The sequence below is a fragment of the Colossoma macropomum genome, unplaced genomic scaffold (assembly GCF_904425465.1).
Source record: "Colossoma macropomum unplaced genomic scaffold, Colossoma_macropomum, whole genome shotgun sequence".
NCBI classification, from domain to species: Eukaryota; Metazoa; Chordata; class Actinopteri; order Characiformes; family Serrasalmidae; genus Colossoma; species Colossoma macropomum.
This window is the reverse complement of record NW_023494810.1, coordinates 10230328-10251071: the sequence shown is the minus strand read 5'-3', so window position 1 is coordinate 10251071 and position 20744 is coordinate 10230328. Positions and strand designations below refer to the sequence as shown.

The window sequence follows — 20744 nt, the reverse complement described above, 5'->3', positions numbered from 1 at the left end:
CAGAGAGCTTTGCCTAATGGCTCAGCTTCCTCTTCACCACTACAGTCCAGCACAGTGACCACATTATGACAGATTATGTCAATGCTAGTTTTTGCTAAATGTACTCTAGTTAGCCGTCATGACATCAAGCATTATCTAGATATCTGTCATGACAATTATCGGTGATGGTCATAACAACACAGCATAGCACATGTTTATGGTAGGTTATTTCAACATTATGTAGCAGGGTTCAAGTTAAATGTTACCCAATCACCTAGGCCCTGTTCACATATCTGGGATCTGATCACTAGTGGACAATGCTAAGTACAAGTGTGGACAGGGGCCAAGGTGTCAAGGTGATCTGATTTGGAAAATATTAGTGAACACTAAAGTGTCCTCAACAGCATTAAAAGACCACCTGAACAGCTCTGTCATTACAGCAGAGAGGAAAGCATCTGTGTAGTTTTGTTCTTTATATTTTCCATATGCACTAACAAGGACCTGCAGGCTGTTTTTGTTTGACGTGGTAAACGTGCAGGAAATCCACATGCTATGCTCCAGTCACAAAATCAGTGGTGGTAGGAATCAGACATCTGAAGAGTTTAATGCCTCTTTAAAGCTGCCTCACAAAAAGTCACTATGACAAGGATTTGGCTCAAAGCATATTTTAAATTGGTGGAGGGGTACATGCAGGGTGCTGTGAGGCAAAATAGTCCCCAAAGAAAACTTTTTTTTTCCAGATTTACCTCTATTTTACCATCATCAACATTATGTATAAAAACTGTCTACACTCTTAGCAGAAAGGCTTATGGTACCAATAAAAGTTTCTTTGCAACAGAAGCAGAACCCTTTTTGGAAAGATAATAGCAGAACCATTTTAAAAGGTTTATTAGAGAACTGCATACAACAGATTTTCCATATAAGAGAACAATTTAACCATGCAAAGAACCTTTCAAATGGTTCTTTGAGTGTTTGTGGTTCAGTACATAACTATTGGCGTTACTAGAAGACTCTTGAACCATTTTTAAGACTGTAGGTTCACTGGTGGTTTTGGACAGTTAATAAAATGTCTTTATTTGGTTCCTATCACCAACACTGTAAAAAAATCCGAGTCAGTAAGTTTCTCTGCAATGAAACATTTCAGCTCAAACCACTTGGAATGTCTTTGTTTACATTTCAATGATTGGATTATGCAGAAAATGTGAAAAATCAGTGGAATTCACTTTTAACACCAGGTCTGAATAGATTCTACGAAGAAGAAAAAAGAGTCTTGGCCTTGACATTTGAGCCTGAATCTTCAAAACATGATCGAAAACATAACTTTATGAGTGCTGACCACACCTTGTAATGGTTATGGCTTTATTGAAGTGAGAGGTGGATAATAAAAAGACTGGAAGAATTCAGAAAAAAAAATCTTTGCTTGGAGCTCCTGATAGCCAAAGCCAATGCCCTGGTATAATTTTAGAGGCAGAGTACAAGACATGAAAACATGGGGGCAGATGAGGTGGTGGAGTGGTATGAGCAGTCTTCACAAAAACATGAGTGTGGTTGTGGTTGATGTGAGGTAGGAAAGAGAATTTTAGACATTATCTTTATTCCAAATGCTCTTCCAACTTATTATTATAGAGCCAAACTTCATCTATTAGTTAAGTAGTGTAAAACGAATGCTTAACCACACCTTGAAACAACTCCAGCTTTCTGAAAATGCATATGCATTTACTCTAATGTTCACTGAAATGGGCTACAACATGTAATTTTACCGGCAATATATATTTAAGGTTGAATTACAATATGCATAAGTATAGAGGCAGCATCCGGCTTCATGATGTCTTACATTACACTATCAAGATTATACATACCTCCAGTTATATATATATATATATATATATATATATATATATATATAATTTTACCATGGCAACGATGAACCCACTGCCCTGTTTCAAGACTGCTGTGCATAAGTGTGTCAGTCTCATTATCTCAGTTTTGCACACCCCTGTACAGCAAGTACCCAATCTCCAATGCCCTGCAGACACTGGTGATATTTAAACTCAGCATAATAAAAGTCAGCCTACAAAAAGTTTTGTCATGAATGTTTTGAGTATTTTTATTTCACTACTTTCCACATTGAGTTTTTTCATATAATGTTGTGTTAAAGGGGTCATAAGTCATCTCATTTGCGTACATACCACATGCCAGGTGCACACCCAAGATAAAACTGTTTCTTGGCATATAATTAGATGAGGCCTCGTGCTATAATTATTTTAGTTGTCAGTTACTTATGTTTATAAGTACACAAATTGTGAATCTAAATGAATCAACCTTTGGTGACATTAAAAAGAAAAAGTTACTGGTATTATTTTTGTTATGTGACAGTAAACAGAACTGATTCTCAGAGTCAGTTGGTTTCTCTCATGTCTTTTCCTCTTCTGCTGGAGTCACACAAACTTATACATGCTCTATTAAATCAGCACTGTTGAAGTTGCATATTCTGTCAACTGAATTAATCAGCTGAGATCTACTTAAAAATGTTTGAGCCCAAAATATTTATATGCATTTCAGAATTTCTTTGTATGTGGCTCAGTATGTGTGCATTTTGCTTTAATGACAGTGTGAGAGTTGAACAATGTCTACAAGCTGATTAACTTAAACGAGCCACTAATGAGTAGATCAAATCCACCTGAGAGTCATCTGGACACAAGCTGCACTGGAACAACAAATCTGTCCTTTTTGTACAAAGGACTTAACATGGTCAATGACACAAATTTGCCTAAATTTGAACAGTGGCCAAGAGTGACCTTTTACACTGCAGAGAGTGTGTGTGTGTGTGTGTGTGTGTGTGTGTGTGTGTGTGTGTCTGTCTCTCTCTCTCTCTCTCTCTCTCTCTCTCTCGCTCGCTCTGCTCTCTCTCGCTCTCTCTCTCTCTCTCTCTGCTCTCTCTCTCTCGCTCTCTCTCTCTCTCTCTCTCTCTCTCTCTCTCTCTCTCTCTCTCTCTCTCTCTCTCTCTCTCTCTCTCCGTCTCTCCGTCTCTCCGTTGTCAAGAGAAAACCTCATATCGGTGGCGCAGTGGGTAGCACTGTCGCCTCACAGCAAGAAGGGCCTGGGTTCGATTCCCAGCTGGGTGACTAGGGTCATTTCTGTGTGGAGTTTGCATGTTCTCCCCGTGTCCGTGTGGGTTTTCTCCGGGTACTCCGGTTTCCTCCCACAGTCCAAAAAACATGCAGACATGCTAAATTGCCCCTAGGTGTGAATGTGTATGTCTGTCCTGCGACGGACTGGTGACCTGTCCAGGGTGTATCCTGCTTTCTGTCCAATGACAGCTGGGATAGGCTCCAGCACCCCACCGTGACCCAGAAGGATAAGTGGTTTAGATGATGTATGTATGGACTACAAGAAACAGCCCAAAATTACTTAGAAAAAATTCTGGTTCCATTGACTTACTTAGAAAAAAAGCAGAGCTGTTGCGCGTGCGCATTTCCGCGGCTCGAGCGCGCGCTGAGCTGTGTGAATGAGAGTGTAGATGGGGGCGCTGCGTCTTTAAGAAGCCGCTCGCTGCTGCTGCTGCACGAGGAGGCAGGCCGGTGTTTTTCCACTCATGCTGCTGTCTAATGGTCACCCGTACTCAAGAGACAAAGGTCAGAAAGAAAGAGCTTATAAATTAAATTTTACCGCCACGGCTCTCATTCAACGACCAGGCGCCGCACAAAACACACTCACACACAAGAGACCCGAGTCACTTCTGAAGGAATAAAAGGAAAATAGTCTGAGGTAAGAAATACAGTATACTTCATCATAAAAGATATATTCAGGTTTTTTTTTAGTTTTAATAGCCATAATCAGATGGAGTGTTGTGTATTTTCATTTATTTGGGCTATCTGCGTTCTCCCACCTGCTGTAAGTTTGACACGGGGTCCAGGAAGTGGCTTTATTTGCAGTTTCTCTATTTCATATCACACTTTTTTTCTTTTCTTTTTTTTTTAATTATGCTACTTATGTTTGTTTTAATTTACTATACGCTTTTACTGACTATGGTCAATATTCATAGAGACTGAGTTATTCGCTTTTTTCCTCTCCTTTTGAATGCTTAAAACTCCTTCAGAGTCTGCTGCCCGTTTGGCTTTTGCTGTTTATAATGCTAATAGCGTGGGAGTAGCCGAACACATTTTGTTGACAGTCAGTGACTGAAAGACGAGTTTCGGGTGCAAATAAGGTCATGTTTTGGTCTTCTTAATCAAAAACCTGCAGCTTGTCTCTCTAGGAGGGTTTTGTCCCGGTTAGGGTGGTCGCTGCGGAAGATAAAGAAAAAGGGAAAAACCCCCTCAAATTCAAAACTATAGTGACAAAAAGAAAAACAGTAACGTTACGCTGAAGTGAACTTAGAAGTAACGCTTGTAACTCGGCTAACTGTTAACTGCGTTGTTTTCTAGTTCGCCAACTCCCTTCCAGTTAGTGTTACCTTCACTCCGTAGCGAGGTGAAGCTGTTTTCTCCTCAAAAACATCCCCCAAATTCCTGTAATGATACCCAAACCTACGGTTCTTTTCTAAGTTTTTAAATTCGCAGCGCTGTGAAGGGAACTGTCACAGCCGTTTCTATGGATTATTTCTTTTCCCACCCGCTTTCCATCAAGCCCAGCTCCGATTGGCTAATAGTTCGTGCTCACGAGTAGCCCCGCTCATTTGTCTGTTGACAAGTCGCAACCGTCGCTGCTGCGCGTTGCTTGTGAGTGAGCGCCGCTAGCCAATCCTAGCGCAGGAATACGAACTGTAGCCAGGTGGGCGGGCTTTGGCGGATAACGGGTGGAAAACAAATAAACATCGTCTCACAAGCGATTTCCCTGTTTCGGAGGTAGCCTGGCCATGACCGTTAAAGAGGACTTGAGGTGGTTTTTCGGTTTTAAGTGGTTAAGATGCTCTGTTCTAGAGAACCAGAATTGTTCACAGTGGTGGAGGTAGGAGGTGATAGAGTTCACAGCCTATGAAAGCTCCCTCACAGAGAGCTATTAAATGAAATGCTTGTGAGTACTAGAGCTGGGCAATGTGACAGTATATGATCGTTATCGAGATCATCACTATGTGTCACAATATGCTTTTCTGAGCATATCGTAGATATCGTCAATACTTAAACACTTACAAACTGCATGTTTTCGCAAACAGAGCATCATTAGTCTTGTGTAATTGGATTTCGTGCAGCACAGTGCAAAATGTTGAATACAAATGGTTGAATTCATTGTTTTGATAGTGGTTTTTATAAGTGGATTAACTTTGTCTTGATGCCACAAAAAAAAATATCATGACATAAAAAAAACTTTATGATATGACATTTTGCCATTGAATAAGCTGCCTGATGCCTGAATCATTGTTTTATGTTAGTTTTGCAATGAAAAAATGTATTTTTATAACACTTTCATGGTAGAGAGGTACATGGAAGGAAAAAAATTGTGCTTTTTTTTTTTAGATTTACTCCTATTTACCATTACCAAAAAAGTCAGAAGATGTTTTGGTTCACTGTTGGTTTTGGAAAGTATAAAAAATGGCTATGTATTGCGTTTGCGACCCCTGGTTCCAATCACCAACACGGTAATGAAATCTTGGTAAGTTTCTCCACAACGAACCATTAAACCAAACCACTCTGAAATGAGTTTGGTTGTTTCTTGCCAATGTTTTGGCTATGCTTTCTTTTTTTTTAACCAAATTCTTGGAGCAAATCAAACATTTTGTTGTCACTGCTTTTGCAGAAACTGGCCTGATGCTGACGCTCGATTCGAATTATTGAATCAGTGTTTGATTGAATAACCTTCAGCCTAAAAGCTAGAACATCCATTCCTCTCAAGGGGAATTCGTTAATGGGCTCCTAACCTTATCTATCAGATATCTTCTGCATCCAAGCCATCTAGTGAGCCTTCCATACCAATAAGAATGACCTTGCCATTCCTGTATCCTGGTGATGGGCTGTGTAGGTCCTGTGCATGCCTAGCTTGTTGATGTCAAGATTAAAAGTCAAAGCAAGTCCCCACCTTGTGTTCTTCTGCATCCATGCCAGAGGAGCAGTAATGGGTTTTGTAATAGTCTATTACTGACACTCAGTTTACTTATCTAAACCTTGCAAAGTTGTTTGTTGACCCAGATATGTAACTTCTGCATTAATTCTGGTGCTATGCAAACAGCAACTCTGCATAGCGAGTAAGTGACAAGTGATAAGCCAATACAGGCAGAGAACTGCGGGGAGTTTATCTAAAGAAGGAACTGCAATAAAAGAGGAAGTAGACGATGGTGCATTTTCAGCCAAACAAAGGCAAAGATAGTGTCCTGCAGTTGCCTGGTTGAAATGGCCACTCGCTAGACTTTGAACTTTCTAGAGTTCTAGAGTTCAACACAGTTCTCTGATCCTAGAAGACATTTGTTTTCCATGTTCATGCACCTGCACAAGTTACCATTCAAAGTAATTTTAAATGCCGATGTGTGTACGTATAGGTGGCCCACGTAGTAAGCTCCCCCACTGCCTATCATCTTGGGCAATCATCCATCTCCTCCCCCTTGTTTTCTGTGTGTGTTTCTCTTCTTTTTGCGCTGAATGAGTCAAAAGTGTTGAGTCCAGGTCCACTCCCCCATCACCAGAACCCCCTCCTTTTTTCAGCCCTCAAGACGATTTAAGGGTTGCCCCTCTGTCCAACAATGTGGCAAGAACCCCTACTCTTGCACTGGCATGGTTTCGGGTGCATTCTCCTTCTGGCAAGCGTGAAAAACTCAACTCAAGCTGGACCATCTAGCCGCTTCTGACTCCACGTCTTCGCTAGGAGACGAGGTAGACCGTGACAGGTAATCCCTGAAAGAGTGCCTTGTCATCAGGCGAGGGAGACTTGCTTTCCTTTCTGGCATCTTCTTGGTGGCTTTTGGCTCGACCGTGTTCTGGTAGAGAAGCAGCTTAGTATCACATTAGTATAATGATAGGTTCAGGAAGAATGAAAGTTCTCGGTGGCCACAGCAAGATACCTGATATTGGAGTTGACAGTGATGGATTAATCTTGATTTTGTGGGATTTGCAGAACTTGCAACTCTTTTTGCTTCAGGTTCAGAGCATGCAAAGGAAAATGAAGGAGCCTGTTTATCATTTTGGTAATAATTGAACTGATTCTTACTACGCTAACCATGAAATTTCTGTTTGCACAAGGTCTAACCATGTGCCATCACAGGGATGATAAACAAGAAGGGGTTCATGGGCAACGCACTTTTGGGTCATTAGAGGTTGGAATCCAAGGTTACTAGTGGCTTGAATGGGATTTTGCAAGGGGAGGGCAGCAAAGGCTAATGTATCACTTACTTTATCTATGTTTTATGTACTGATAGACTGATCTTCACAGATCTTTTTTGCAACTCAAATAACATACCAGTTACTAACCATTACTACTAACCCAGTTTCTTCTATTTTCTTTGAACTCTTCTTTGTTTAAGAAGGGAGTTCAATGAGAATCCCCCCCCCAAAAAAAAGAAGAAAAAAGCAGAGGAGGAATTAGCCTGGCTTATCTGTGACGCAAGGGCAGTGTCCTCTGTTTCCAGAAGATTTAGTTAATGGTCAAAATTGGTCCATTTTAAGCCCTTGCCTTGTTTACATTATCATTAGCATTCGATTTGATGGCGTAAACTGGAGAGGGCTAGCGGAAGCTGGACAAAGGGCGCTGGAGTTTACCCAACCAGCACAGATCACGTCCCCCTGTCAGTGCTGTTGTCAGTTACAGCTAAGAGTTTGCCTGAATCTGCATGTTGCCCAGGTTTCATGTCTCCCCTTGTGAGACCCGGGGGTCTGTGGTCAACACTCGGAAGCATGTGAGTGGGCACTGTGTGAATGTATGAATATATTAAAAGAGGGGGAAAGAGTTTAACACGCGCACCCTCAGGAAATGTACATGGTTTTAAAATAGCGGTTACGTAATGAGCCTCGGAGCCTCACGTGGATGCCGGACCTGGTCTTTCCCAGTGGCCAGGACCACAGAGATAGCCATTCAGTTGCATGACTAAGTCCTTCACGGCTTACAAAAGCCCCAAAACGGCAGCAGTGAGGCGGAGTGAAGAGGAGCTGTTGTGACTTGACGTTTTAGTCGATTCATTGACCTATAACTTTAACAGTGCAGATCACTTCTAATTAGGGGCTTCCTGGAGCGTTCTTAACAGACTGTGCTTGCCTCTTGTTTTGAACTGAAGAGGGAGCAGTACGCTTGCTTGTTAGCCAGGAAACCTGAGATGTTTTATCAAATGACTCTGAGCGACTTGATGTCTTTTGATGATGCCTAAAATATATCTTTTATAATATATTTTATTTACTTTTTTGACTTTCTAAGTAGGCCCCACTGTTTTGGCTGTTTCCAACAGCATTTCAGTGTTTTTTTCTTGGAAGGAAAAAAGCTGGCTCCACACATACAATGGCTGTTTTGTCATCGGCCACACTTCGCCTATGCAAATGCACTGGACCTTGCCTAGGCCAGCAGGCAGAGTACACATTTATTCAGCTAATCTGAAAAACCTCCACACCAAAGTGGACCCTGATTCATTATCACTACGGAATATTCATGCATTCGTTAACTACATTAATAATCAGTTCATAAACTCCCAGTTCATATTTAGAATCCAAATTCTCAGTGATAGCCAGACGATGGAATCTTCTGTTCTTGGATTTACGTTACACACTTAGCCAAGCCGCCCAGTGTTACTGGAAAAGCTATTACGAGCTACAGCAGGTTTAAATAGACAGGCCTTGAAATGAAACAGAGGTGAGGGGTTGCTGTCCCCGGGCCGTCCCATTGCTTCTGTTTGGCACGTCCAAGTCTGCGGCTCAGATTACCACAAGTGGACACGGCACATGCAAAGCAAACGGTCGCAGGCGTCCTGCTATCGCTTTTGGGGAGTGGAAATTTACTGTCCCGGTCTATGTCATTCTCAACCCCCTCCCACCCCAGCTCTAAAGCCAAGCCCAATCTGCTGATTGCATTTAATTGTCTTAGTTCGGGGGGCGGGTCACACTGTCAATCTGGGCTTACTCTGAGCTGCATAGACATTTAGGCTGTGGCAGCCGAGGCATGGTGACAACGGAGAGAGAACGGCACTCCTCACCAAACTAACAGCCATGAAGGAAATGTAAGTGCAGGGGACTGTGACTGAATGACTTGTTCCGGCATGTTGAAATAGGTAGTTGTTTGGAGGAAATGATTTAATTACTGATCTGAATTGAAGCCAGTGCGACTATTTTGCTCTGAATTTGAGTTAAGTTGGAGTTGGTTGTATTTTGAAACTTAATGGATAAATCTGAAATTTTGTTTTGTTGCGTTATAAAACCTTTCATCTCAAGACAGAATATTAGACTGTAGTTTCTTATTATAAAATCTTTTACATCCAAAATGGTAGCTTTTTTATGCAGATTCACCTAAGCGATTTTGGACCATTTCCATCAGTCCATTCTTTATTAAATGCTCAGAAAATGTAAAAGATGGCTGTTTTCAAATAATATAAAGAAATTGATGGTTTAACAGAATTGCTAGTAATATGTAACACAGTGGACATGCATTTTTGACCACATTTTTTCACTGCCAGTACTTAATAGTGGTCTCATTTTGACTCCCTGCCAAGCAAGTTTGGAAGTAACGAGCAAGGACACAGGATATCAGCGCTGAAGGATTTCACTCGCTTATGTAATGTAATGTGTTTGAGTTGTAGAAAGCTGTTAAGCCTCTGAAATGTACAGTTTTAACCCTGCAAATGAGGATGAGCACCACTCGTCTTGTGCGCTTTCAACACTGCAATTCATTGGTTGTGTAACTGGACAGTATCTGTAATGTTTTCTGTGTAAATTCAATGACACTACCTCGCTATGCTTCACAGAGGAGAATTTAGTAAACACAGCGTAATGTTTTGTCTTGACAACGGCCTTTTTTCCATTCGGATTTATCATCTGGTTCAACCTTTCCGCAAAACTCTTCCTCGATCTGGAGGACTCCCCGCAATGAATAGGTAATGAAAGAATACTTGAAGTACAAGCAGAGGCTGACTTATACATCAAGGACATTGGTGTCCAGTGTTGGGCTATATATCGAATTCGACTCCTTGGCAAAAGGGTCACTGCGATTCGACTCTCTGCATCTCGTGAATGTTAATAGTAGGAGTATTAAGTATGCTTTCAAGCTGGCCGTCCTCATTGTCTGTCAGGCCTTGGAAGTTGTATTTTTCCACTTTCCCTGCACTTCTTCTTCTCTTCTTCTCCTGTCACTTTGAACGAGGTGACATAGAAACCTACTTAGGCTCGGATGTGCTGCAGTAAGAGAGTCTCAGACCTAGCATAGGTTTCAATTTATTTGCATGTCTCCAAAATAAAATAAGGCAGCTCTAAATCGGAGCTGTGTTTAAAAATGCAACCTTGCAGTGGGGGCTGTAGTTTGTTCTATCCATGCCAAGTTGAAAAGGAGCTGGGCTGAGGGGCGCCAAAGCATTTCTGACATCGCAATCTGGCTCCCTGGGAGTACATTTGGGCTGCTCCAGGGTGCTTCTTGGCCCATGCTTTGAAACTGGACACCCTGAGCCAGTAATAACAATTCCCTCTTTGAATAGCGTCTTGACACATAAACGCTGCGTTAATTAAAGAGACAGAGCAAACCAAACACGTGTTGCACATGCTCAGCTTGAATGAGGTTCTGGCTGTGTTGTTTCTCTGACGTGTCAATCAAGCAATTATATCTGATCTCGGTCTGGTTGCAACATCCAGCGATGCAAACTGAAGCCTGACACTTCACTCTGTGCGCGTGATAGTTGGGTTCCTGTGTTAAACTTCATCACAGCTTCACAAGAGCAGTTCTGATGGCCACCTCCATGCAGAGGTTTCCTGCCCTGCAGACGCTGGAAATTTATCATTTATGTTTGGCCTACATTTGGAATGTGGAGGCTTCACTACACACGTCACAGTGATACTGATGGTTTGAAGTTTGCAACTCATTGTGCCTCCTATCTGTCCATTCTTTAAGCTGTTATTGGTGATGAAAAGAGAATGGTGTAATTTTTGGTATTTATGACTAAGAGCTCATGAAAGTAAATGGAGACACTCTGTTGAACGTGCAGCCTCCAAACTTTTGAATCTGATGAAAGTTGTCTTGTTTTGCTGTCCAAAAAAACACCATTTACCTTTTTTTCCAATGTCTATCATTGCTTGACATTGAAACCAACCAAAAAAAATGCAGATGCAAACTTATCGATTCAAAATGCAAAGTAAATGTTAATGTAATTCATTGCATAATTGTGCAATTACTATGTTACTATACATTTATTTTTGTTATTATGTTTCAATACTACAAAAAATGCCAGTAATAACTCTAAGGGTTCTTCTAAGGGTTAATCTTGAAAAAAAACAAAAAGTCAGAATCGCAGCCTCAAACATGCCGATACATGATGTAAAGCAGATCCAAATGTAAATTATCTTGTTGTTATGTAATTACTATGTAATTTTATCTTTATTTTTGTAATTTCATTCGAATATTAACAAAAAATGACAGTAATAACTCAACGTCTAAGGGTTAACATTCTCAGACTTGAAATAATCAGAAGCGCACACTCAAATAGGTTGATAGAGAATGTAAATATAATTATTGTATAACTGTAATTACCTTGTTATTATACGCTTAAGTTTGCAATTACATTTGAAAAGTACAACAAAATGACAGTAATAGCTCTCAGACGTTATCTCAGACTTCAGTCCATCCAGACTTTAATTCCCAATAACAATTAACATATTAGTTTAATATTTGTTACCAAATAATTTGCAGTACAGGATTATAAGTCTTAAGATTACTAACTGGATAATAAGCCTAAAATTTAAGCCCATTATGCTTTCTCCTCAACAGCATGGCACAAAAAGAGAAGCTCCAATGTCTGAAAGACTTCCACAAAGACACTCTGAAGCCTTCCCCGGGAAAAAGCCCCGGCACCCGACCCGAGGACGAGGCCGAGGGTAAACACCCTCAGCGTGAGAAGTGGGCTAGCAAGCTTGACTTTCTCCTGTCTGTGGCCGGAGGCTTTGTCGGTTTAGGAAACGTCTGGCGTTTCCCGTACCTCTGCTACAAGAATGGTGGAGGTGAGTAAACTTTTCAACATCTCAAGATTCTCAGACACCAAGCCATGAAATAATTATGGAAGAAACGTTCGTCGTTGTGGTTCAAATCAAGTTGAATCTGCTCTAATGGAACTTGTCATGAATCATGCAGTAGCTCTAGTGATAAGATACATTTGCATGGCTTGAAACGGATCAGAGTTGCTCTATGAGTCGTCTGAGCTTCAGAAGCCCATATTTGGAGAAACATGCATGCTGAGATTACCCTCACAGGAAGCCTAGAAAAAGAGGATGTGTTACAGGTTCACACTGTAATGGTTGACTGAGGTTCAGTTGGGGCTCATAGTCAATCATTGTGCACATAGTTAATGGGATTTAATGATTAGCAGAATTAAACGCACTTGTAAAGATGTACCTTGTCTTCTTCTTCACGCCTAGGTGCATTTCTCATCCCATACTTCATTTTCCTCTTCGGGGGAGGCCTACCTGTGTTTTTCCTGGAGGTGGCTCTTGGCCAGTTCACCTCTCAGGGGGGAATCACTTGCTGGGAAAAACTTTGCCCCATCTTTACTGGTAAGTCATCACTTTAGAATAAAATGGAATATAGTAGAAAATCAACTTACACCTGCTCTTTTCAGCTTTTGGTGTCCTACCTATGAGCACAAAATAGGAAGTTGGGGAATACCCCAATGTGGCAAATTTTATTATTTAGTTGTTTTTCAGACAATAAAGGATAACTCAATGCAGTAAGGATGTCCACACCTTTTCCTCAGGAGCTGAGCCATGCAGGAAATAGGTCTTTAGAACAAATAAGGGAAGAAATCAATAGCTGGAGACGGTTCCCAACAGAGGATGCAGGCATATTTCCAAACATGATCCATCCTTATTTGTGGGCTACAAAGGTTTTAGAACAGTAAATCACTTCCACTTCAAAAGGCAGCGGATAAACGTCTTTGCAAGGCTATTTTCTCACATCTCTCTGTGTTCACATCGCCTCACTAAAGAAATCTAGGCTGGCCGAAAGTAATCTGATGAAATGTAATTTCCTAAACACACCAAACTGACCGATGCACTCTTTTGATGCACACATACTTTCGGAATGCAGGCTCAGATGAGTGTGTTTGGTTGCACCTACTCATACAGACGCTTGCACCCAGTCCTTGAGGCCCAGGCGTGCAGCGTACAGAGTGTGCTAAATTCAGTGTTGCCATAGCAGCAGAGCGGCATAACATGAAAGAGATGACTAGCAATGAGGTCTAGCCTGAGAAGAAGCGTTACCTTAACTAGGAAAGAGAAGTGTAACAGACAGTGGCTGTTATTTCTTGCTATTTCTGTTTTTCTTCTCTTCCTTTCTCACCGTCAGGCACTATTGCAGGCCAGATATCCTATTTATATGGTGAAGTTGGTCATGATGAACCGTGATGTCAGCAAGCTGTTAATTCTGTCCACTCCACTGGCTGCTTAAAGGAGCTACAGCAGTTTAATTTTGAATCAGGCCAGTCACACTGGCAGCCTTCCTACATGCTGTTTTGTTTGCACAGTGATGTTCCAGGTTAGTTAGCTAGTGGAAATAACTAGAGTTGGGTAGGAAAGCTACTGCAGAAAAAAGCATTCACTGCAGTCCAAGTTTAGCCCTTACACACTTAAAAAAGTTCTTCAAGGGTTCTTTAGTAAAGGCAGTGGTTCTGTTGAGATCTGTATAGAACCTTTTTATGCTTAAATGGTGCTTTGCATAGTGAAATGGTTCTTCAGATTGATGGAGAATGTGTTGTATATGGTTCTGTATAGGACCAAAAAGGGTTCTGCTATTATTACAATGTCAGTCTCTTCAAAAAGGTTCAATATTGAACTACATGCAACACATTTTCCACCAAACTGAAGAATCTTTTCACTATGCAAAGAACAATTTGAGCGTGAAATGGTTCTATGTAGAACTCACGGTGCTAAATAGAACTATTGCCTTTACTAAAGAACCCTTGAAGAACCATCCTTTTTAGGTGTGTGGAAATGGAAAGTTATTGTTGCTATTTTGCTGTCAAATGTATTTACAAAGTTGAGTGTGTAATTACACAGTAATTGCATAGTACTGCAGTGAATTACATGGACGTTGGGTTTACAATCAGTATTGACAGGTTCAGGTCAATACTTTCAACCCATTCCTGCTGAAACCTCCTTATATGTAGCACAAGCAGCCTCGCAATGTGCTGTTTTGTTTTCACAGTGATATTCCATGTTAGCTAGTTTGAGGGAATAACTAGGGTCAAAAAAGAAACCTTCAGCAGGAAAAAAGCTGTAGTCCAACTTTAACTTTTAGAAGCGTCATAATAACTCTACACATTCAAAATGAAATGTTTAATAACATTATAATGACATAGTTATGGAAGGTATTATGTTTACATGTAAATGCTACTTTGTTTGCACAGTGATATTCCATGTTAGCTAGCTAGTGGAAATAGCTAGAATTGGGTAGGGAAACTTCAGGAGGAAAATGTTCATTGAGGTCTAAGTTTAGTCCTTAAAAGTGGAGAATTATTACAGTCATTTTGATATACTATTCAAATGTAATTACAGAATTAGTTACATGGTAATTACTTCATTACACAATGAATTGCATTTACATTTGATTTACATTCTGTATTGAAAGGTTAGAGTTTAGGCTTTCAACTTTTTTCTGCTAAAACTCGCTCCCTACACACTGTTTTGTTTACACAGTGATTTTCCATGTTAACCAGCTAGTAAAAATAACTAGCATTTGGTACCTTCAGGAGAACCTTCAGGAGGAGAATGTTCAGGAAAAGTGCAATGATAGCCATTTAAAAAAGGAGAGTTATTACTGCTGTTTCAATGTACCATTCAAATGTAACAACAAATTTAAATGTATAATCACATTGTAATTACATAGTTGCACAATTAATTACATTTACATTTAATTTACACTCTGATGTACACACAGAGTCCACACGTCCAACTTTTTCTGCTTAACCCTCCGTGTCAGAAGCACAGGCAGCTTCGCTACGTGCTGCGTTGTTTGCACAGTAATATTCCATGTAGGCTAGCTAGTGGAAATAACAAGGGTTGGGCAGAGAACCTTCAGCAGCTGTTAATTAGTTTGTTGGACAAGAAGCACAACTGCTGAAACAGAAGAGTCATCAACCTGAGACAAACACTGACAGCTGGCAAACACCCCCGACAGTGATAAACTGGGGCATCTTGTGTTCAGCTCACCTGATCTGAGGGGTGAAAAGGAAGTCGGTCACATAAATGTCTCTATCTGTCTCCCACTCCAGATCACATGGCTTCTCTCTCCTTAGAGTCAACATACGGTGCTGCAATTTATGACTATGTATGAATAACTTTCAGATAAGAAAACACCTTTTCATTTGTGTGCTTCACAATATAATGTCCTGCTTTGACATGTCAGGCTCCAGTCCTCATGGGCCAAAACACTGCAGACTTCAGCATGGTGCCTCATTAAACACACCTTATTCAGCTCATCAGCTAATTAGAAAGGCCTTTATGAACTGAATTCAGAGCATTAAATGAGGGTAAATGCTAATCTCTGCAGCACTTTGGCCTGGAAGGGCCCCAGTTTGACATGCTTGTTTTATGGAAACTACAGATAATCATTTTTGCCATATTTTTTGACATTTAAATATGCAGAAACAATCTCTCTATACAAAAATGTAAACTGAATGTGTTATGTAACCATGTAATTACTATGCAATTACATAACATACATTTCAATCATATAGAAAAATAATGGTAATAAGTTCTGGCTTCAAACAGTTGGCAATTTCAGTTTTTGTCCTCCTCTGAATGAACACACACAACACTTGCTGACCACTAGGATCAGTACGCATTGCACAGTTCAGTCTTCTAAATGATGCTTGTTCCTCATTCACTTGGGGACCCTGTCTCCCAATTTTTGTGGTTCACTGGAGCAAAACTTTTTAAGTAATGGCAGCTTTTGCTACACAGTGAATGACAAAAAGAGGTTGATGTTTTGTTTCTCAGGAAAAAGAACCTCCTGTCTCTTACCAAGAACCTCCGCCATCAGCTCTCCATGGTAATAATAACTCTAATAACTGTTGATGTTTCCATTTCTTTCCATGTAGGTATCGGCTATGCTTCCATTGTGATCGTTTCCTTGCTGAACATCTACTACATTGTGATCCTGGCCTGGGGCTTGTACTACCTGTTCCAGTGCTTTCAGCCGGAGCTTCCCTGGGCCAGTTGCAATAATCCATGGAACACAGAAAACTGTGTAGAGGATACACTCCGCAAGAACAAGACCCTGTGGGCAGCTGCAAACGCTACCAACTTCACTTCACCAGTCACTGAGTTCTGGGAGTAAGTATCTGAACATAAGGTTGGTCTTCTTACACTCTCAGAAACGTGGTGCATTTCAGGGATGAATGCTGTCGGTAGGTGGTACATCTTCAGTACCTTTAGGTAGGGAACATAATTGTGCCAGTTTTTTAAGTTGCATTGACTCCATGCACCAGTCTTGACAGCATTTTTATTTTCTATTTTAAAAAAGTTACGTCATTAAAAAAGGTACAAATATGCCTTCCCCTGACAAAATGAATGTGGTGTACCTTTAAAACTCACCTAAGTTTTACAAGCCATGTTGTACATGCTTAAATAAATGGTTCTTAAATGGTTCTTTAGTAAAGACAATGTAGGACACTCAAAAAAGTATTTGAAAATGGTTCTTCTCTATGATGGAAAATCTGTTGTATATGGATCTGTAAAGAACCATAACACCAGAAAGTGTCCTAAGAACCTTTTCTTCTACTACAGGACCATTTTTGCTAAAGCTGGGCCTACACTACACATTTTGTGCCTGATTTTAAGCCCGATTTGCCCCATGTGACACATTTTCACAATCTGATGCGACTTTACAGTTCTGGAGTTCAACAAGCAACAGAGGGTGCGGATGATCTGTTAGTGTGAGAGGAGAAATGATTGAATCTTTACCCCCCAAACGAACTCTGAAGTGATTGTAGTCCCGACCTGATTTACGACTCAAAACGTTCACGGGTCCTGAAGTGTGAGAAAGTCAGAGATTTACTCAACGAGTTGTTCAAACAACAGCCAATCAGAGAGCTAGAAGAGCGGAGGAATAGGCAAAGAGATGCGTATAAACAGGGTAATGCGGAGTCAGAGGAGCTGTGTGTAAAACACAGGCAAAAAAGAGCCGTTATCATGTTTATAATGTGTGGATCCAGACATTAAAGCACTCTCTTTACAGTTTCAGCTCAGCTGCCAGTTTGCAGTGAAATATTTCTCCAGAACTCACTGTATCAGCGCTTCTCACCACATATTAATCCCCAGTTTACACTTTCGCTGTGCTTAGAAGCAAAAAAGGGCCAGTAAGTTTAGCTTTGTTTGTGTCATGTGATTTCTGAGGAGATCTGGGAGTTTGAGTTGTTATTCGTAGCCCAAAATCGTTATGTGTATTATTCTCTCTCTTTGCCCTGTCGTCTAGTGTGAGCTCCCTCACGACAAACAAACAAGAAATTCTCTGACAAACTGACGTTAAGTTTGTGATGCTCTCCATTTTAGAAATCTGTTAAGATTTTTAAAGTCATTTAGTGTACGGCCAGCCTAAGAGTGTACTTCTGAAGAGACATTTACATTGTTTGTACCTTGAAGGACAAAATCTGCCTCTTGTTTTATGGATCTGGTGTAGTTCTATTTTCCAGACTATTTGGTCTAAACATGCTTTAAATTCAGTCCAAATGGTGAATTAGCTTCTGGACAAGCATACAGTCTTATAGTACCTCAGTAAAAGGACTACACTGTAGGAGATGCTGATAATGTGCCATATTTTCAAAGAGCAGGTGACCTCACTAACCTTTGTCAACCTCGCCTTTACAACCATGCAACTCATAGAGGCCTTTTTGCCAGGCTGGGTCAGCAGCATGTTTTAGTCAGCTTGCATAAAGTAATTACATAGTAAAGGGGGCTGGACGAGACTGGCTGAAGCTGGTGCTGAGGTCATAAACTTGCCTCTTCCACTCGACTCCATCTGACAGGTTGTTTTGATTCGTACTCAAACATCCATTCAGACCTGTCCTGCTCAGTGGTCATGGCGTACATGATATTTGTTTATCTGAAAAGAAGCCTCTTGAAATGGCTCAAGAGTTTCTCATGTTACCCTGCAGGCGCAACGTCCTGAGTATCTCTGACGGTATCGAGGACGTGGGCCCTGTAAAGTGGGAGCTGGCTCTGTGTCTCCTTGGCGTTTGGGTCATCTGTTTCTTCTGCATTTGGAAAGGCGTGAAGTCTACAGGGAAGGTGAGCTGTGGATGATCATGAATCAGTATCACTGATTTTTGTTAATTCAGTTCTGTGTAACTATTAGCAACATGCTAAGTTTACTTTCCTTTATCTATTACTGTCTGACTGGCTGTGCTTGCAGCCAACGTTGTGAACACAAACATAATTTTCCTCCAGTGATTAATGTCGAAGATACTGACAGCAAACATGTTCTTGGTAGACAGAGCAACCACCGGCAGACGGCTGGCCACAAACTCGATCTAAAGCCGCCTTGTCTGGTGGCTTAAATCCCCATTTATTGATCGTTGGACTTGGTGCACATTTCCCCCAGTTGTAAACATCACAGCAGCTGCCTGCCAACACACTGTCAACTCAGATTTCTCTTTGCCCACAACATGATTACATTACTTGCAGCAAAATAGTTACTATATAGCTGAGAGACGGTTTTGCCTCCTCAGTGAATACAGAAATGTCTTCTGCGACTGTGGTTGGAAAGCAAATGATCCTTTAAAAATATGTCTGTCATAGCAAAAGAATTTAATGTAATTAGCTGTCTAGTCCTCTGCACTGTGGTCACCCTTGGATGACCACTCAAATCTGGAATCAGTTGTCTTTGCCAAAAATACATTATTAAAGAATTCAAGCTATCAGACATTTGATACTTTCAAAACACTGTGACTCCAGTAACAGATTTTAGTGGCTTCTTCTACTTTCTTAAAAAGTACTAAAAAGGATTCTTCGAAATGACACCTTAGAAGAACCACTTTGAGAAGCTTTAATGGTTAGTTCCATATAGAACCATTAGACATGCGAGTGTGAAGAACCTTTAAGTTTGGACACCGTCCACATAATGTCTATATTGGAGAATGTCAGTGTAACAAACCAGTAGTGTGTTAAATAACTGGATGGAGGGCAAATTAAGCATGTTTTAGAGCACTTATAATGCTCCGATCAAAGCCTTGTCAAGCCAGTGCTTCGTAAGTAACCTTGATTGGTAATAGCATTTGCTTCCAAAAACCAAAATGCCCAGTTGAACTAAGACAGGTTGATATGCTAATATTTTTGTTAATTTATTATTAAGATATCTATCATGAATAAGGCATACAAAGACATTTAAAATCTTCAATTTTCCTTGGCCTTGTTTTGGTCTTTATAAGGCTTAATAAGAGCATTGCAAATGTGTGATCCACCTTACTGATTAATAATGTGGTAATATGAAACAAGTTAATTAATAGTCAGTAGTTACTAGCTATTAGCTTCAGAAGACATAATAAGGGTGTAATAGTGGGCACCTAAAATGTTGTGCAAAAGATTATGATGTAATACACAATAAAAGTGCTCTGGACATTGTTTAATTGACCGTACTTGCTGCTTAGTAAGGCAGCCATGGGCATTGCTAAAAATACTTGATAAAAATGCTTAGTTCACAGTTACTGCTTAATAATGTAGTAATAAGCTGCAAATAAATGACCAATTACTGGCTTATGAAGGCCTAATAAGCACTTTGTAATGCCCCCCCAATACTGGAGTGTTACTTTAATGTTCAGCGTTGATAAAAGATTTTTCCTAGAGATGTACACATTAATTCTAATCTGCATTTTCATGTTCTCTCCATTTAGGTTGTGTACATCACGGCAACCTTTCCGTTTGTCATGCTGATTATCCTCCTGGTCCGGGGTGTCACTCTTCCTGGGGCAGCTGAGGGCATCAAGTTCTATCTGTATCCGAATGTCACCCGCCTCGAAGATCCTGAAGTAAGACTTCTTGTAGTTACTATATTGTCTTACGCTTAGCTTTCCATATCAGTCCTGTAATCATCTTCTTAGCATGTTTTCCGTATTACATTGAAGACCATAAGTGGGAATTTGCTGGGTAGTCAACAAAATCAGTCACTTATTATCAACATTAGCCTTACAGTTTCTCATGTTTGTGTAGGTCTGGATCGATGCAGGGACGCAGATTTTCTTTTCCTATGCCATTTGTCTCGGAGCGATGACATCACTGGGAAGCTACAACAAGTACAAATACAACTGCTACAGGTGAGCTCCGTGCCCAGGGGTGTGACGCGTGGGATTAGTCCAGTCAACGGGAAAAAAAAAAAGTGGGGACGTAGGTTCCTTTTGTGTTAATTAACAAGCTCCATGACATATGTGTGACATAGGGACTGTTTGCTGCTGGGAGGCCTGAACAGCGGTACCAGTTTTGTGTCTGGCTTCGCAATATTTTCCGTCCTGGGCTTCATGGCACAAGAGCAAGGGGTGGACATAGCCGATGTGGCAGAGTCAGGTACGAGGGTAAAGTGGCAGTGATGGTGGGCACTGCTACTTCAAATAAAAAAAAAAAACATCCAAAAGAGTTGGTCCTGTAGAAAACAACAACGACAAAATCGGAGACGCCAAA

The 20744-nt window shown here is 40.7% G+C and overlaps 1 protein-coding gene across 3 annotated transcripts in view; it reads left to right on the top strand.

Moving 5' to 3' along the window:
* The first annotated feature begins 3527 nt into the window (after nt 1-3527).
* slc6a6b (solute carrier family 6 member 6b) overlaps nt 3528-20744 on the top strand; it is a 29097-nt gene continuing 11880 nt past the window's right edge. Inside the window, exons 1-9 of one of the 3 annotated variants that reach the window (XM_036559341.1) lie at nt 3528-3747; nt 6615-6796; nt 11854-12083; nt 12498-12632; nt 16175-16409; nt 18230-18362; nt 19964-20098; nt 20280-20383; nt 20506-20630. In XM_036559341.1, coding sequence (XP_036415234.1) covers nt 11855-12083; nt 12498-12632; nt 16175-16409; nt 18230-18362; nt 19964-20098; nt 20280-20383; nt 20506-20630 — 1096 coding nt within the window. In that variant the 5' untranslated portion in view covers nt 3528-3747; nt 6615-6796; nt 11854. Of the gene's footprint in view, nt 3748-6614; nt 6797-8956; nt 9107-11853; nt 12084-12497; nt 12633-16174; nt 16410-18229; nt 18363-19963; nt 20099-20279; nt 20384-20505; nt 20631-20744 lie in introns of those variants that run through there. The other 2 variants (XM_036559340.1, XM_036559339.1) reach the window with 2 other exon arrangements.